At 56.6% G+C, this 19,053-nt stretch overlaps 1 protein-coding gene across 1 annotated transcript in view; it reads right to left on the reverse strand.

Annotated features, from left to right (window-relative positions):
* The window catches only part of CMIP (c-Maf inducing protein), a 237,991-nt gene that overhangs the window by 12,489 nt on the left and 206,449 nt on the right, over positions 1 to 19,053 (reverse strand). The window contains exons 9-13 of the mRNA XM_082366336.1: positions 18,401 to 18,505; positions 12,149 to 12,502; positions 3,940 to 4,005; positions 2,599 to 2,625; positions 2,250 to 2,298 (exon numbers count right to left, since the gene is read on the reverse strand). Coding sequence (XP_082222462.1) covers positions 2,250 to 2,298; positions 2,599 to 2,625; positions 3,940 to 4,005; positions 12,149 to 12,502; positions 18,401 to 18,505 — 601 coding nt within the window. The remainder of the gene's footprint in view (positions 1 to 2,249; positions 2,299 to 2,598; positions 2,626 to 3,939; positions 4,006 to 12,148; positions 12,503 to 18,400; positions 18,506 to 19,053) is intronic.

Consider the following 19,053-nt stretch of genomic DNA (forward strand, 5'->3'; position numbering starts at 1 on the left):
GAGGCGCAAAGGGACCTCTGTGCCGCTTTCTCCTGCGCCTTTGACGGGGGCATTTTTTTCTCCTTTCTCTGTCTGGGTCTCTGTCTCCCTCTCTGTGTCTCCAATTCCTCTCTCTGCTCTCCTTTCTCTCTGAATCTCTGCCCCACTCCCTCACTTTTGGGGCGTTTGCCCCTCCACCTCTGGGGGTCTGCCTGCTTCCCTACTTCACCCTCATGGGTGCTGTCCCCCGGCTTTGCCTTTGTCCCGCCGATCTCTCTCTCTCTCTCTGGGACCCTGACATCCTCTCCTTAGGAGAAAGGGTCTCTGTCCAGAGTGGGGGGCAATTTCAGTGTCCAAAGCACAGCTCTCTCTGTGGCTCTCAGCTTCCTCCCCAGGGCTCCATGCGTCTGTGTGTGGATGGCGTGTGTGCGTGTGTGCAAACACGTGTACACACATGGGAGGAATTCCACATCCACCCCGGCCCCGCTGTAACTGCAGAGAGAGAGAGACCAAGGCCTTTGTTTCTCCTCTTCCTCCCCATCCTCAGAAGAAAGCTGAGACAAGAGTCCCATCATTTCCTTCAGGAGTGAAGGACGAGCTTCTGCCAAGAGTCACTTACTCACAGATATTCAGTTGATCACAACCCACACACAAGTAAACAGAAAGCAGGGGCGGCAGGGCTTTTTTCCTCTGAGTTGGAAGACTATCGGACGTTAACTTAGCTACTTCAAAGAAACAAGGAATCTAGAGTATGAAACTCTATTCAACAGATACAGCAAATAATTTATAAGAAAACAACTATGGCTCCATCTGGGAGGGAGAAGGTGGGAGGGGAGAGGAATGAGGAGGAGAGGGGAGAGGGGAAGAGAACCCGGAGAGGAAATCAGAGGAGGAGGCGGGCGGAAGCGGGAGGCAAGGCTGGCAAGAGGGGCCTGCTGGGGGGCCGTGTCCTCAGCAGCCTCCTGGGTGTTACCGGGGCTGGGAAATTTCCCTCCTGGCACTTGGCACTGCTGCTCTGCTCTGGGATGCAGCTGGTACCACTTTTATTCATCAACTTCAAAGTCCGTGTCTGAAATGAAGCCTCACTTTCCAGGGGAATTCTGAGACTCTGCCTTCACGCACGGCGAGGGATGGCTCAGGTTTAAGAAGAATGGAGACCCATCGCTGGTACCCAGACGTTTAAAAGCTCCCTGTCTACGGCTTCTGCCTGAGGATCGCTTTTGGAGTCAGGTGTAGAATCATGGTGTTTTAGAACTAGATCCTTCTAGATCCTTCTCGAACCAGGCTTTATAGTGTGGCCTCTTTAGAATATACTCTGGCTCCACCGAGAATAACTCCCTCCCTCATCCTCCGGCTCTGCCAGGGGTGCACGTGTCCACCTCTGTCGCTGCCTGGGAACCAGACCCCTCACGCCCCAGGCTCCGTGCGCACAGAGAAGGGGCCTGAGTGCCTCAGGGCAGCCCCGCCTGGCCCACTGTGCACGCTGCAGGGCTGGTTCCTGCACTGGCCCTGGAGCCTAACTCCCTGGGTGAGGATCCTGCCTCGGCCAATGTACCAGTTGTGTGATCTTGGGCACGTAACCCCAGTTTTCTCAACTCTAAAAGGAGGATAGTTCTAATGTAAAATGGGGATGATGGCAGCACCTAGTCATAGGGTTGCTGTGAGGATTAAATGAGAAAACGCCTGTGCCTGACACAGCGTGAGCACCCAGTGAAGGCTGTGGTTGTCGTTACGGTGATGCAATGGGAGAACGGCTGCGGCGGGTTCCCAGCCCGCTCTGAGTCCCTGTTCACACACAGGGGCTCTGGGACGGAAGGATGCCCTCTCCCTGAAGCCCAGCTGTTGGAGGGGCAGAGCGGCCCCTCGGGGAGGCCCTAGGCCACCATGCCCGGGAAATAAAACCCGGCTCAGATCCCAGCTCAGACATCTTCCCTGGCCCGCTGATACTCAGAACGGCAGGACCAGAGAGGGTGAGCCGTATCTCAGAGCCGGTTAGGAGCCCCGGTGCCAGCCTGGCCCTAAATCATGGCCCGTGCCCTAAGGAGAAACAGCTGGTGGGAAACACCGCTGGTGAGCCTCAGTTTACAGTAAAACACTGACATCACGGGCCAGGCTTGGACGCTTGGGTCGGGGGCTGTGTTCATGCACAAGGCAGAGGAGCCCTTGTAAACCGTTACGGATGCCCGCGGGGGACAAGGGGGCCCTGGCAGAGCCACACGCGCCCTGCTGCAGCCTGGACCGTGTGCCCGCGAGGGAGAGGGGGGCCTCACCTCTTGTCGCGGGTCTTCGGCGAACCTCTGAATCACGTACTTCAGTTCCCTGAAAGAGACGGGGTGGGGGCAGAGTCATGCCCAGGGTCCTGGCTGGGGCGGGCCAGGATGGGGGGCTGAGGACAGAGCTGGGGAGGGGCGGGGCACCGGCTGTGCTGGCGGGATCAGGAGACGCCTGGACGGGCCTGGACACACGTCTCGGGAGAACTTCTGGGAGGAGCCATCCTTGCCTCCCAGAATGCACGTGATGAGGACGGGCCGGAAGGAGGGCTGGCTGCTGGGGGACGCCCGCAGGACAGAGGACACTCGTCCCGGAAGAAGGTAACAAGGGCGTTGCCCAAATACTCACTTGGTGAACTTCTCGTGTGCGAGAGCTCTGGAACAGAAACAAAGGGAAAACCGCAGTGAGCAGGGCGTTCGCAACAGCACAGGGACCCAGGGTCCTTCCTCTGGGGGCGGCAGGCTTTCTGCCTGATTCCAAGAACGAAGAGGAAGTTGAGCATGAAACACCGACATCGTGTCCCCACTCGACATGACATGGATCACAGGAACGGGAACGGCTGAGCTCCCCAGGCCCCTGCTTACCCGAAAAGGAGGGTAATTCTAAAGGAAAATGGGGATGATGGTAGCCCCCAGTCGTGAGTACCAGTCTCCAGAGTAAGCAGGAGCGGCGCTCTGCGGGGTGCACGTGAGCACGTCCGCACGCGGGCACCAGGGACCCAGGCGTGCTTGTGAATTGTTCCACCATTAAGGCACGGCCGCGCTAATTACCGCCACTCATCGGAGCGGCCACCGGGGACGCCTCTCCGGGCGAGTCGCCTCATGGGCCCACCGTCAGGCGTATCCCCGGAGCTGTGGGAACAGCGACTGCAGCCAATGACGCCACTGCTCTCAGGAGTCGGATTTCTCCAGTCTCAAGTCCTGGGGGCTCCGGGGACCAGCCGGGCCGGCAAACGGGGTAATTACTGAGTGTAATGCCCCCTCGGAGAGCCGCATTTCATAAATACAGGCTTGTTAGTCAGCTCTGGAGAGAGCCCGGGGCTGCCTCCCGGGGCCTGGCTTCTTCACAGCTATCAAAACAGGCCTGCAGGCATTTTAGGGCCTGGTTATTTAGACAAAGCCTTCTCCGCAGGCCATTATCCACCAGAGAGTTCTCTCCCTATTTTCCTGTGATAAATTCGATACTGGGATAAGGGCCGCAGGAGAGACGGAAGGGTCCGTCCCTGGCCCAGCTCACTGCGGAGGGTGAGCTAATCATCGTTAACGGGTAGACTAAGGGAGCTTTCAGCATATGGCCGCGCAGCACACAAAGCCATTCCACACGCATCATGTTTGGATTTCTACCCTGGCCCTTGGAGACGGGAGAGGCAGGTTTTCCTACGCCCATCTGACGCACAATAAACACCGCTGACGTGACCGCGTGGGGGCTGGTGCGGAGGGCTTTGTATTCTTAGCTCAGTGAAGCCATCTAGCCGTGCAATCAGGTGATTTTCCCATTTTTGGGGGTGGCAGTGAGCCTCCTCGGGGTCCCACAGCTGAGGACCAACACCTCCATCTCCATCTCCCGCTGTCGTCTGTGGCGTCCCCCGGTGCGTCCCGTGACCTGATCGGTCCCCCTGCTAAGGCCGGGGTGGACGGCGGAGGTTGTCCTTTCAGGCCGGAGGGTGCTGGGGACGTGTGTGGGACTTACTCTTTGGGGAATGGAATGGGCTGAAGCAAGCTGGCCAGAGACGGTCTCCAGTCGTCATAGTCCGACCTGGAATGAGAGGGGACGACGGTCAGGGCTGGTCTAGACAAGGGGAGGTTAATGGTGTGTTATCACACAGGGTCAAAGACGGGGCGAGAGTCTGGCAGAGACCACATGGCACCGACTCTGCTCTGGTCACCTCGGCTCCCAGGGGACCCGAGGCACAAGCAGTGGGTCTCTGCAGCGTGGCCGCGAGGCCTGATAAGCCTCTCCGGAGACTGCCCTGTGGCCGCCGAAGGGGCTAGTCACCCAGCTCCCCGGGTTCCTCCTCCTCGCCACCACACCCAGGTTCCCAGACCCTCGTTCCTTCTATCTTCCAGAGCATGGAGGGCTGTCATGGGCTGAAACGTGTCCCCCTCAGATTCATACGTTGAAGTCCTAACCCCAGGACCTGAGCCCAGGAAGAGGTGACCAAGGTAAAATGAGGTCATTAGGGTGGGTCCTAATCCAACCTGACTGGTGTCCTCATAAGTGGAGATTAGGACACAGACACACACACAGGGATGACCACCTATAAGCCAAGCAGAGAGGCCTCAGACAAAATCAACACTACCCACACCTTGATTCCAGAGTTCCAGCCTCCAGAACTGAGAGGCTGTGAGAAAATACATTTCTGTTGTTTAAGCCCCTTGGTCTGTGCTGGAACCTGGCCTAAGCAGAGGACGGCCCCGGACCCCAGACCTAATTTGTGGTCCTATGGGCCCGGGGCTCCCTGATGTACAGAATTTGCTGTTTTTTGTTTTGTTTTGTTTTGTTGGCACAGCTGTGCGGCTTGTGCGATCTTAGTTCCCCAACCAGGGATCGAACCTGTGCCCCTGCGGTGGAAGCGTGGAGTCCTAACCACTGGACCACCAGGGAAGTCCCAGAATTCGCTGTTTTTCAACCTTCTTTTCATTCAATTGGACCCCTCTGCCCCCTGCCGCCCCAAGGAGCTTTCTCAACAGTTTCCCTCATTGCTCTCTCAGTACACTATATCTGTTAACATGCTGTATGTCTGTCTATAATTTATTCCAGAAAAGAGGAAGATCTTCTCACCCCCCAGAACAAATAATTCGCCCTCACCAACAATGCACAGTTTAGATAACCCCGGGAACTGTTCCCACCCCTCCTTCCTCCAAATAAAGTGATGATAAAGTGGCAGCCTTAAGAATCCAGCTCACACCCTGGAGTGTTCCGAGGAAAGATGCAAATGCCGGACACACAGAAAAGAATTCCCAGAAAAGCCTGCTGGCCCGAGATAAGTTCTAACAGTGGTACCAGCTGAGGGTTGCTAAGCACTTACCAGGCCTGGCAGTGGGCACAGCCCGGCTCACTTAGTCCTCAGAACAGGCACTTGAGGACAAGAGTATCGCACCTGCCCTACAGGTGAGAAAGCAAGGCCCCTAGTGCCTCCTGAATTCAAGCAGCTAGGACGCTCAGAGCCAGGATTCAAAGCCAGGTCCTCGGACTCCAGTGCCCGAGGCTGGGTGTGTGCTTTATGCTGCCCATGGGTGGCTGGGCACAGGGAGCCCAAATCAGGACGTGGAGACCCTTTTCGACCTCATACCTGCGGTCATTGATTTTTGCAGCTGACTTGTCTTTCCTCTAAACCCCTTCCTTCTTTCCCTCCCACCTGTCACTGACTGACTTATAGTTTCCAGAAAAATCTAAAAGTAATAGGAGCAAACACTGTAGACAGCACCCGTCTCGAGCCAGGGGCTCTTCCAGGTACACACATGGATCAGCCCCTGTGTTCCTCCCAGAGACCTGGTGAGCTGGATGCACCTGCCATCCCCATTCTACAGGCAAGAAAACTGAGTCTCGGTGAAGACAGGCACTGGCCCAAGGTCACACAGTCGGTAAGAGCTGGGGTTTGACCCCGGGAGCCTGGCTCTCGTGTCTGTGCTCCTACCCACCGAACAACACATCTCGTGGCCCCTGTTTCCACCTGCAGAGGCAGGCCTGTTCCCTCTCTCAAAAAGGGCACGTACTCGTTTTTCTTTTGCTTTAAAAAAATATGTTCAATGTAGAAATGCCATTAAATACAGGAATCTCTACGGAGTGTCTAAATCACCCACAATCAGAGTGGGTGTCAGACGAGCTGTGGCCGTGCCTGGTGTGCAGGCACCTGCTGGGCTCCCGGACAGACACAGCCCGGCCCACGGCTCACTCCGGAGGAAGGGGACGTGATCAATGAACTGCGTGTGTCACTGGGTCCAGGTGCTAAGCTCAGTGGGAGGTTGGGGCAGGGGTCTAGGTGAAAGCGTCTCCCCAGCCTGGAGCTCGGCCTCCTGAAGGCCCTGTCATGGCAGCTCACGCAGGACCAGGGGGAGGATGCAGGGGTGAAGGAAGAGGAAGAGGCAGACAGACTTCTTTCCCGGCCTGGGCCCTGCCCAGCTCCAAGTCTGCAGTTGGCTCCTGGACTTGCTCCAAATGTCCGGTCTGAGCATTTTAGGGTACATGGTGGGTGTGTTGGGCAGAGACTGGGAAGCTAGGAGCCCGGGGCCTGCCCAGGCCCCAGGGACGGGCGTGGGATCCCCGTGGCCAGCAGAGCACCTGTCAGGAGCATCCTGAGAGCAGCGCTGGCCTCAAGGCTGGCAGGCCAGGCTGACCTGGGGTGGAAGGGAGAGCCACAGGCCGGGCTGTGAGAGGCCTGAGCCCACCTGCAGGAAGGACAGGATAGCCAGGCCTTCCTGGGCTCAGGGAGGAAGGGGAGCGTGAACCAGGTGCCTGAAGCATCCTGAGGGCCTCTGACGGGCCTCAGGTGTCAAGCAGCACACGTTTAATCCTATAACCCCCACTTACAGATGAGAAATGGAGGCCCAGAGAGGTCAGGACACCTGTTGAAGATCACAGAGCTCATGAGGGGAGAAGCTGGACTTGAACGAGGCTCCGTGAGCAGGAAATCCAGCCGTCTGGCCTCGCGCTGCTCTCCATGAGCGGTTTAGAGCCTACATGGCTGAGGACTTCCTTTCTCTTGCTTGGGGGGGGCGGGGCGGGGGGGACGTAGGTAACACCAGAGACAAGCTGGGCCGGTGAGGGGTGGACGTGGGAAATGAGGGCAGGGTGGTTCCGAGGATTTGGGGCGGCCGCCTTGGCCCGGCAGAGACAATGCACACTTGGTAGAATTGTAACCCAGCTTGACAGATGCTGTTAAACCAGAGCTCTGAGCTGTCCCGTGGACAAGGTGCTTCCTCCAAGCAGACCATTTCCCCCGATTTCACGGAATCTTCTGCACGGCATGGGGAGAACACACCAGCCTGAGGGCACGGGGGCCAAGCAAGCCTCTGAGAAGCCGAAGCCCCCAGCACACGGGTCTGCGACAGGCAGGCCTGGCCCTGACGTCTGTGTGCTCGCAGCGCCCAACCTGAACCCTGGCTCTGTCGCGGCCACAGCCTGGAGAATGCCGTGTGAGGCTCCCTGGGGTGGGGTGCTGGTGGGGTCCTCAAAGGGGCCCCTGGGGGTGAGCTAGGGCAGAGCGAGGCCTGGGAGACCAAGGGGAGGTCCATGGCCTTTCTAGAAGACCACGAGCGAGGCACCTAACGCAGCCCAGGGCACCAGAAGGGTGTGTCAGGGACACAGCTCATTCTGCTTTGCTCCTGCCATCACACGTACAAGTATCTGCTCCCTCAAAAGGCAACTAGCTGGCCCAGGGATTAAAATCCAAGGTGAGAAATGAGTGGCCTTCATCTCTGAAGCTGGGGACCTGGGCAAATCCCCCTTCTCTGCCTCGTCATCCCACCAGGAACCTTCCAGGGCTGTAGGCAGATCCACTGGCCTCAAATGCTCCAGGGAGTGTCTGAGTTCTACAGAGTGGCCACAAGCCCCAGGAATCTGCATCTGAAATTTTCCAAACTGATCAGTCCATCTATACGCATACATACACATACATACGTGTATTTCTGCCGCTCTGCAGACCTCATCTAAAACCCTCGCCGGAAGCCCGAGCACGGAGATGCTGACCGTGGGGATGGGGGTACCTGTCCCTGCCGCAAGCCTGCAGGGTGCCAGGTGGTGCGGCGAACGTGTGGCACACACGAATTCACTGAATTCTCGAGGCAGCCCTGAGAGCCAGAACGCACTGACAGGCGTCACTATCCTTATTTCACAACTGGGAAACCGACGCCCAGAGAGGCGGACTCATTGTCCAAAATCATACAATCAGTTGAACGGTGGGGGGGAAGATTGGACCCCAGTCTGGCTGACATTCAACCAAGGAGGTGAGGTGGTCCTTCCACCCCCATCCCCGCCCAGGGCGGCCCTGGGTGATACCTCCGGCGCCTGCCTTCTACATTCTAGTCACTATCATGCTTGCGGGTCACGAGGAAAACCCCAAGTCCATCTGCATTTTCCCTAAAGGCCCCGAGGGGTGAGGCGTCTTCCAGCTGACCTCCAGCCCATCGAGGCCTCTTTTAAAATCCATGTGTTTGCAATAGTAACAAGTAGCCAGATTCGAGCTGATCAGGAAACAGTGGATGTGCCCACCTCTCCCTCATGATGGCGGCTCTTTTCTCGTCCTGGACGGAAGGGCATCCCTTTGCCTGTGGCCACACGTGTGCCAGGAGATTCCCGCGCTCCATCCCACCGGGCAGGCAATGTCGCTGCTTTTAGAACTTGGTGCTACTCCGATTCAGAGGGACTGAGAGCAGGGGGCGTTGGGTCCCCAGCATTTAGCACAGAACCTGGCCCACCTGGGTGTGCAGTAAGTGTTTGATGAAAGAATGCATAAATAAGTGGGTAAACAAATGTGTGAACCGCACACACGTGCCCAGGAGGTTAAGAGCTGGAATCCGAACAACTATAGGCCAGACCTGCTCTGTCCAGCTCCCAAGTCCACATTCTTTCCATCGTACCACCCAGCTTGGGCCTCACAGGGTGATGATCTCAGAGTCAGCCTTGACCTGTGCTGGGAATAGTTTTCCTTTTTTGAGTCTCCAGGGAACGTTTTGCAGTTTGTTACTTTCCAAAGGTGTTAAATTCTAACTATTTGAGGGCCCTCTGATGGGAACACAACTAATCAGGGCCCCTGCCCACTCTCTTGAGATGGAGCGGTGCCCGCCTGCTCCTGTGGACATGGTCTGCCAAGTTGGGCCCAGGTTCTAAGCATGGCTTCTTTGGCCCCCACAATGCACTGATAGGACCCCTCAATTCCAAATTAGAGCCTCTGTCCTTTCATTCTTTACACAGGACTCTCATCTGGGGAGCCGTCCTATTGATAACAGCAGTCCACTCTCACCAAGTCCTAAATTCTCCCAAGAGCCCCTCTGAGGAAGACACCCATTTTACAGATGAGAAAACTGAGGCCCAGAGAAGCCAAGAACACTGCCTGCAGTTACACAGCAGACTAAGTCCTATGGCCGCATTTCCTCAATTCTCAAATGCACGCTTCTTGGAAACTGAGTCTGCACTGAATGCCATATTCGTGTTTTTTGGGTTTTTTTTCCCCTCTCAAAGTGCTGTTATTAAATCGATGATGTGTCTTACTCCCAATGGTACCTTAAAATAGAGGAAACACAGTTGTAGTTAGAAAGTTTAGTAACTCCCATCTGCCTGGTGTCCATGCCTGCGAGATACCTGCTCTGTGCTGGGGCCCAAAGCCATGCCCTCTAATGGCTGGGGGGCAGCTCAACTCAGAGAGGGTGGGTAACCAGCGCAAGGTCACAAGCTAACACTGACACCCCTGGGCCCTGAACCTGGCAGTCTGGCTCTGAATCTGTGCTTTTTCCAACGTATCATGCTTTGGAGCACTTTGAGCTGCTGGGGTTTTGCGGATTTGACACATGTGAGGCCCTCCAGTGGGCCAGTGACTCAAGCAGGCAGCAGAGTTAGAGAAGGAAAGCTGCTAGGGAAAGAAGTGATCAGGCCCAAATCGTGCTCTGCGCTCCCCCAAGGTGAAAAAGGCTTCTGGACGTATAAACCCTGCTTCGTGGAGACCTCCGGGTGGGGCGGGACCTGCTGCCCTGAGCAGTGGTCAGGAACACCGCCCAGCGCCCAGCAGGCAGCCTCTGACGGGCCCCCTGACCCCCACCCATGACCTGGCAGCTGGGCAATGCGGGCAGGCAGGAGGTCTGGAAGCAGATCAGGAAGAACAGAGTCCGCATTCATGAGCATGTTTATGAAGAAGGAAAAAAAATGTGTGTCAACTGCATGATGAAACTCAAACCCTTAGTGCTTAATGAGAAATATGAGTCAGGGCCCGAACTGGCAGAAGGTCTGGGAGTTCTAGGTGTTTGCAGAAAACAGCCGGAGTCAGGGGCCGCAGGAGGAGAGCCGGGCCCGGCCAGATGAGGAGGAGATGTGGGCCGCGGCTGGCCGGTCCCTTGGAGGGCTGACCGCCACCCTGGGAGAAAGCGGGGACTCCTCCAGCCTTAAAGAGACTGAGATGTGTTCTCGGAGATGCTCTCTGAGCAGAATTTTGAATCTGCTTTGGGTGGGGATATCGCTAATCGCGGTCGTGCCCTCAGCTGGCCTTGGCTGCCGGAACCACGGGAGGCCTCCCCCTCTCCTCTCCGGGGCCAAAGCAAGGGCAGAGGGAGAGTTTGGGGATGCTGCATCCAGAGTCACCTCCAAGCACGAGAAGCCACTGCGTAGCGTGTACACCTGTGTGTGCACACACGTGCTCACCTCCACAGACACCACAGGCCTTGCTTGTAGGGCGTGAACAGGGGCACCCCTAGGCACCTCTCGTTCACCAGCTCACCAGGCAACCGGCGGGTAGCCCCCACCCTCCGGACCACGAGCGCACTCCGGGCAGCACCCCCTCCATGAGAGCAGAACGAACGCCGCAGAGACGAGCAACAACGACGCAGGGACTCAGTGTGACCCCAGTGACACCGACGACCCCAGGAGGCAGGCCCCCCAGATCGAGGGGCCCTGGTGCCCTGACATTAGATAAGCACCGGGCATCGGTCAGATGCAACCATGCCGTCATGCCCCCAGCCCCTCAGAAAAGCCCATCTGCCACCACCAACTGCGCCGGGCAATGCCCAACCCTGCAAGTGGCGCCAAGTCCTGTTCTGAAGGACAGAGCTGGTGGGAGCAAGTGGGGGAGGCATCTGCTGGGTTCTCCAGGCCCAGCTGGTCCACAGAACTGCAGAGCTCAGTGCGGGGCGGAAGGGAGTGGACAGCAAGGCCCCCCGCCTGGGGCTCAGCACCAGGAGCACATAGTCCGAGACGGGTCTGGGGTGTGAATGGTGGAACTGGAAAGACCCTTGGGGGTCAAAGACTAAGACCCCCTCCATTCTAGAGTCACACAACTGGGGCTCGGGGAGGGGCAGGCACGGCCCAAAGCACCCAGCTCAGAAGCACTACTCAGAGCAGACCTGGTCTCCCGGCTCCTGCTCAGAACTCCTCCCACCAGCCAGGCTCCCTCCCCCGCCCGGCGGATGAGGCCGCATGGGGGCAACTGCTGGAACTTGACGGCAAGTACATACCACACACGCGAAGCGTGCATGGGTCATGTGACACAGAAACACACCCACACGCTGGCTCATGGGCATATCCGCACACATACACAGAGAACATACACACACACTCCAGCTCTTGTGCACAAATGCTCATACCCACATGTTGCACTCAGAGCCACTCAGGCACAGAAGCAGCACAAGCACCCGGACACACCTACACTTGTGCACTTACACTCACAGGCACTCGAAACGCACATACTGCCCCTATAGAGAAATCCACATCCCTCCCATATCCAACTCCTATATGTAGACACACAGACACACACGACACACAGAAACTCGGGCAATCACCCATATGCTGTTATGCCCGCATACACCCAAAGCCACTTATACTCACACAAGGACAATTACAGATTCAGAATGAGCCCACACCCTACACAACACGCAGAGGTGTCCACACACACAGACATACTCGGGCCCCGTGCGCTGAAGCACATCCTGGCAGGCGTACGCACTCACACATTCTCAAACTCATGGACACAGGTGTAGACGTCATGCTTGTGCCTATACCCTACACACGTGCCCAGATCCTCGAGCATACACGCACACACACAGCCCTGCATGCACACACCCCAGAACAAGTGCGCTCACACCCTACGTCTGCCTCCTGTGCACCCCCACTCAGCACGCCCACCCTTGCACGCCTCCGGCCAGCTGCAAGCCCCCGCCCCAACCCGAGGGCACCAGGCAGGCCGGGGGACACTCACAGCAGCTTGAGGATCTCCACGTAGCAGCCGAGCGTGCGGTCGGCCTGGGGGCCCAGCTCGATGCTCATGGTGCTGCAGGCGGGGCTGACCATGAGGCAGTCGATGAGGTTGGGCTCGCTGTCGTTGCCCACGCTGGCCGTCAGCGCCGGCTTGGCAGTGCTGGCGGGCTCCACCTCCACGTGGATCTCGCTGGAGGCCACGACCACCGACTTGAGCCGCGCCTCGGACAGCGTGGCTTCCTGAGACACCAGGTCCGGGCTGGGGTGCAGAAGGCGCAGGGGTAAGGTGGGCTTCCGGTCGCAGGGCTGCTGGCAGCCGTTCCGGATCTCCTTCAGGCTGGGGGAATTGTCGCGGCTGGGGGAGAGGCGGAGAGGGGCGTGAGTGCGCGCCCTGGGGGCGGGTCACACAAGCCGCGAGCTGCCATCTAGTGGGTGCTTCCAAGTGCCAGGCCGCACGCGGCTAAGTGTCCCCGGAACCCCAGGGCGGTGCGATAAGCAGGTGCTACTGGATCCCTCTCCACCGGCGAGGAGACAGGCTCCCTCAAGGCCTCCTGACAGGGAGAGGTGGGGACGGCATCCAAACCGGCTGCCTGTCATCGAGGCACGTGCTGTAGTCCCGGCACATAGCAGGCGGTCGACACCTTTGTGGAATGAACAAGTGATGTTAACCTCTACACAAGACCCATAAGGCCCCTGGCGTTCACCTCCACCAAGATGCCTTCCCTGGCCACCTTCCGGACACACCTATGAGACCTACTAGCGATTTTGCTTCCAGTTGCTTCCTCTGGTCTAACTGCCCCCCTCCCCCTAATGTCCTCGGGGCAAGGCCCAGGCGCCACCTCTGCTGCCCCATCCCTGCTGGGTGAGAAAGCTCAGCTTCTGCCCTCCGCCTGGGAACACCCTTCAAAGGGATCCCAAACCCCAAATACTAGTCCCCTGGAGTCTGCATGTGCCTCCTGTCTGCAGCACCCCACCACTCTGGGCTAACCCCCCACCCCGCCCCTTGCAGCATCTCCAACGCCTAGAGGAACGATGCTTGTGCAGGCGGTTAACAGGTGTTAGCTGAGGAAAGGGCGCTATGGCATCACTGAGGTCACATGTGTTTGGGAAATGCTGGGCCTCTTTATAGCAGGACTTGTCAGAGCTTTGAGTCTGGGTAAAGCGCCTCCTCACTGGGTGCTTCCAAACATTACGGGGAGGCACGTCAGGACAAAGGTAACTCCAGCAGTGGGCTTCCTTTGTTGGTGCCCCTGGGCTGGCACGGTGCTAAGTGCTATCACACAGACCACACAGACATTCTCAGATATCTCTGAATGGTAGGTATTACCGTCTCCACGTTACAGGTGAGGAAAGACGCTACCAGAGGTCAAATGACTACCCTGATGACATGGCTCATAAGTGGAGAGGACTGGGATTTGAAACCAGGTCTCTGACTGCATGTCCAAGATCCTGCATGATCCCATGCAGGTCCTCCTCCTCCACAAAGTCCTCCCTGATTTCTCCCACCCGCCGCTCTCACCCTTCCTGCCCCTGTGCCAGAACCTTCCACCCCTGGCTGGACACCAGTGTCCCTTGAGGCACTTCTAAACATCCTAATATCCCATTAGGTCGGAATCTCTAGGGTGGAGTCCGGACACCAGTCATGTTTAGGGCTCCCTGTGTGTGCAGTCACGGTTGAGCCCACTGTTCCAAGAGGCTCAGAGCACGATGATATGATCACAAACAGCTGCTCGTCCAGTCCTTCCCTAAATGGGCCACACACATGCGCCTGTGCTTCCAAAGAGACGCGCGTGCTTCTTGTGCACAAGGACTGGCTCAAGCACAGAACTCACCCCCAGTGTGCTCAGAGGGCCTGAATTTGTCCAGCACGTGCCACGAGCCAGGCCTGAGCTGAGCCCACCAAGGATGTTTGATAAATACACTTTAAGCTTTGCTGGGGAAAAACAAAACCCTTTAGCTAAAGTTCGAGAATGCTACGGCTGATGGAAAATTGTGTGTGGTCTGGTGGAAGATGCGGTGTAGCTACTCAGAGCTAACTTGCTACCCAGTGCTCAGCTCCATCCCCTTTGCCTTTGCTGGGATTTAGGAGTGGATTTTCAAGGCTGCTTGGCTCAGATTGGGTGATTTTCCAGCGAGCTATGCTAACCTGGGTCAAGTTGTCTGTTCTTTTGTGCACAAGTACATCACGTACCCACTGAGAGCGCCGCAGACGGGCCCGGTAGATGGCACGGGGTTTTATCTTCCAGGGACTGACCAAGGGGGTGGGATGGACCCGAGCCTAGGGAAGGTCTTGCAGCCCTCGGCGTGATTTCCTGGGGGAGGTGAGGGCAGCACTTGGATCCCCAGCTACTGTGGGCTCTGAGGGGGCTGGGCTGTCTTGAGCAGGGAATCAGGGCAGGCCTGAGCAGGAGGCGGCAGGGCCCGCCTCGCCCTCCCCAGGCCTCCACCCTGGGCACCTAGTAGCAACCGTCACCTATTGGGATCCCCAAGGTCGTGCTTGGCCTCTGCAGCGGCAGCCAGAGGGGAGTCTGGAAACTGACATCTCATCAAGTCCGTTCTCTACTTAAAACCCATCGGCGACTACAACGTCCTTAGAATAAAACCTCCACAACTGACACACAGGCACAGCTCCGCCACTCAAAGCATGGTCCCCGACCAGCAGCAGCGGCATTACTGGGAGTCTATGAGACAAGCAGAGGCTCAGGCCCTGCCGCAGACCCGCTGACATGACCCCAGGAGCAGCTCAGCACGGGAGGTGGAGGTGGGAGAAGCTCAGTGGTACAAGTCTCTCCGTGGCCTGGCCTTCCTCTCCAACTTCGTCTTCTGCCTCTGCCCCTCTCTCTGCTCAGGGCACACTCAGTTTCCTTCACTTTCTCCCCTGCAGTGGCCTTTAGCGTGGAGCAGATCACTTGTGGAGTTTAAGAATGTAGATTCCTGGGCCTGGCCCGGAAACGCTGCGTCCAGGAGTCTGCATTTTCAAGCAGCACTCCAGGGGACTCTGAAGCAGGTGTTTAAGGACCATGGGTAGGACATGTGACCAATGGCAGCTCCATCTGCACTGCCGGGCCTTTGCACATGCCGTTCCCTCTGCCTGGATCATCTTGTCCTCTTGCCTTGCTGAGAGCCAGCAGGTGTCAATTTAAATATCACCTCCCTGCAAAATCCCTTCCTCACTTCCCCCTAGAGCAGGGGTTCTCAACTCTGGCCACATACTCCACTTGCCTAAGGTGTTAAAAAAAAAGAAAGAATCCGATGCCAGGGGCATCCCAATTAAATCAGAATTGCAGTGGGTGGGGCCCAGGCACCTTTTTTTTTCCCTTCTTCTTTTTTAAGATATAACCAGTGGGATGCGGGTAAATGTCTAACAACCAAGTCTCCAGAGAAAAAGGAGCCCTGATTGGTAGCATTTGCCAATTTTCTTGGTGTAAATACTCCCACCATGATTGAATTCAAGCTACCAACGTGTCATCCCTGACTGTGGAATTGGGAAGAGATGTGCTTCCAAATGTGCCTGGGCTCCAGCACACCCTGGGGGTAACATCAGTCCAGTCTCGTCCACGAATCTTAGGTGAAGAGCTTTGTGACTGTCGCAAATTCCCCTGTGTAATAAACAGCCACCAGACCAGGGCTCCCCCTTCTTGATACTTCCGACATTTGGGGCCAGACAGTTCAGATGATTCTGGGCTGCTCTGTGCATGGCAGCGTGTTCACCAGCGTCCCTGACTTCCACCGCTGGATGTCAGCAGCACCCCTCCCCTTCTGCAGCCCAGAATGTCTCCTGACGTTGCCAGATATCCCCTGAGGGTCAGAGTTGCCCCCAGCTGAGAACCACTGACCAAGATCAAGATGTGAAACATTTCCAAGAACCCAGAAGCTCCTCTCACGCCTTTCCACCTAACTCCCCGCCCCGAGGCTGCCGCTATTCTGGCCTCTATCACCAGAGATTCGTTTTGCCTGTTCTTGAAACTCAAGGAACGAGATTCACACTCTATGTATCTTTCGGGTTTGGCTTCTTTTGCTCCATATTATGTTTGTGAGATTAGTTCACAGCTTGCTGGTTGCACTAGTTTCTTCATTCTTGCTGTCCTGCAGTATGCCTTCGTGTGAACACACCACAACTTACCCGTTCTACTGTTGTAGGACACTGGGGTTGAGGCAGATCTTAGTTTGGGGCTATTACAAATAATGCTACTGTAAACCTTCTTGTACATGTCTTCTGATGAATACACCAAAGTGATGAGGAGCTGGGTCCCAGGGTTTATGTGTGTTTAGCTTCTGTAAAGCCTTCCTAGGTGACTCTGACACGCAGCCAGGGTTGAGACTCCTTGCCGTGGACCACGTTAATTATGCCTCTGGCTTCTTTCATCACAGCTCTGATGAAACCCATCGCTTTCTCACTCCCACCCCTCCACCCACTGCTACACCATCCGCTCTGGGAGGGCAGGGGCCCCATCGGCTGGTTTACTTTTGTGCCTTCAGCACCTGGCACAGCAGGGACCCTCACTAAACAAGTGTTGAAAGGATGAGAGAAGGACAAAGGCTGGCTGTTGCTGTCCCCAGTCTCCTCTGTGTGTAACAGTGTGCACGGGTCCTAATTCTGGTTCTTTCCATCTCTGCCCTTCTCCTAGGGTGGGAACTGGGAGAGATTCCATTCTGCTTCCTGCTCTCAAGTCAGGGAAACCCTGCTGTAGGGCACCCAGGCAGAGCCTTGGAGACGCAGAGGGAAAACGCTGGCAGGTGCTGTTTCCTGCTCCTGCCCCGAAACCTAAGTCCCAGCTCAGGTGTCTGCGGAGCGAGCCCGGGGAGGGTGGATGAGGCAGAGGCTTCAGGAGGAAAAGGAGCCTGCGAGTCTGTGACACTCCTGATGCTCTTCCTACTTCCTGGGGTGGCCTGGGTTTGAAATGCATGCAGATCAGCTCCAGAGCTGCAGTGTATGAGGTCAAGGGCAAGTGACCATCCACGTACACAGGGATGCCGAGGATGGTTGTACAGGCCATGCATTACTCTCTACTGCCTCCTCCTTTTTTTTTTTTGGCTTTTTAAAAAAATTTTATTTATTTATTTATATTTATCTTTGGCTGTGTTGGGTCTTCGCTTCTGTGCGAGGGCTTTCTCCAGTTGCGGCGAGCGGGGGCCACTCTTCATCGCTGTGCGTGGGCCTCTCACCGTCGCGGCCTCTCCCGTTGCGGAGCACAGGCTCCAGACACGCAGGCTCAGTAGTTGTGGCTCACGGGCTTAGTTGCTCCGCGGCATGTGGGATCTTCCCAGACCAGGGCTCGAACCTGTGTCCCCTGCATTGGCAGGCAGATTCTTAACCACTGCGCCACCAGGGAAGCTCCTTTTTTGGCTTTTAATATAACATGCTGTAGGGCATGGAACAGGCACCTGGGAATGACCAGCATGACATCTTCATGTAGCCCTGTTTGCACAGGTTTTCAGTGATGCTCCACTGCCTTTTCTTTAAGGACTGAAATATATTCCTGCGGTGCTCCCAGCTCTAGCGGTGCCTAGACACATTTTGGTCCTCTCCGAGTTGTGCAGTACACCACCTGAACAACTGGACAGGGCGGCTGCAGCAGATGCCATCTGTGCCCTGCACATCATACCTTCTCTGATGACCCCAGACATCACCATAGAAAGTTCTATATGACGAATGGCATCCACATCACTCTGCATCCCAGGAGCCAACCTCAATCCGGGAAGAGTGGGAGCTGGTAAGTAACTACCCCGGTGTCGTCATCCCTCAGGGGAGGGACTCTGAGAGAACATTCCACAGTCTCCCGGGAGATCCCACTGGGACACGCACAGGTGCCTGCAGTGGTCACCTGCTTAGGAACATCGAGTCTGCTGGCTGTCCTCCCTTCCCAGGCTCCCTCCCACTGCTTCCTGGGGTTACCTCCCTAATAAGCTGCTTGCACCCAAACCCTGGGGGACCCAGGACAGTGGCTCTGTCATGGCTTCTTCCGGTTACATGTGCCTGGTGGTGAGAAATCTTCAGAATAAAACACTTGTTCCTAAAGCCAAGTCAACACAACGCCTTGCAGTGCCACTATTGATTCACAGTGTTTGCTTTTCCAGTCACATCCCTGGGTTCTGGGCCCTGGCACCAGTGAACACAGGGGATTTGGCAAACACACTTGAGGCAGGTCCAGTGGAAGCCACTCCACCTCCCTGCCTGGCCAGGTGTGTACAGGTCACCGTCCTTGGGGCAAGCGTGTCCCGCCCAGGCTCTCCCGAGGCGGTGGGGACTGACCTGTTGATGAACTCTTCGTAGCAGGAGTAGATGGCGGCCAGGCACACAGCCACCAGGTTGGGCAGGACCCGGGGGTGGGGGCAGTGCCCCGTGGGGCCGTGCATGCTGGAAAAGAGCAGAGGGCTAGGTGAGACGGTGACGGCAAGGAGGAGGGGGAGGCCGGGGTGCCCTTCAGACACACACTGGGGGGTGGGATGGGGGGCACCCCAAGTCCTCTGCTGGGGAGTTGGCAACACCGGGATTTGCGTCCTGGCTCTGCCATGTGCAGGCAGCAGAGAGCCAAGCTCTGGACCGTGGGCTCCAGATCCAGGGAGCCTGGGTTCACGCCCAGCTGAGTAGCCTTGGCAAGCTTCTTAAACTCTCCACTCTTTCCTAAGCTATAAAATGGGGACAACGGCCCCCTCCTCAGTGGGTACCATGAGGACCTAACTTTCTAATTCATGGGAAGAGTTAGCAGACAGTGGCCATACGTCCTGTGTCTGTAATTCATGCCCAGTGGTTCTGTAACAATTATTCACCTCATTTTCCTTTCCAAGTGGCCTGCTTTGAAAGAAAAGTTATTATGGTCATCCTGATCCTGGCCTAGCATGAGGTCTGGGACACAGTTGCTAAGTCCTCCATAAATGCCAGCCATTGTTATTCGTCACAGCTAT

The sequence above is a fragment of the Balaenoptera borealis genome, assembly GCF_965194805.1.
Source record: "Balaenoptera borealis genome assembly, chromosome: 19".
Lineage (NCBI taxonomy): Eukaryota > Metazoa > Chordata > Mammalia > Artiodactyla > Balaenopteridae > Balaenoptera > Balaenoptera borealis.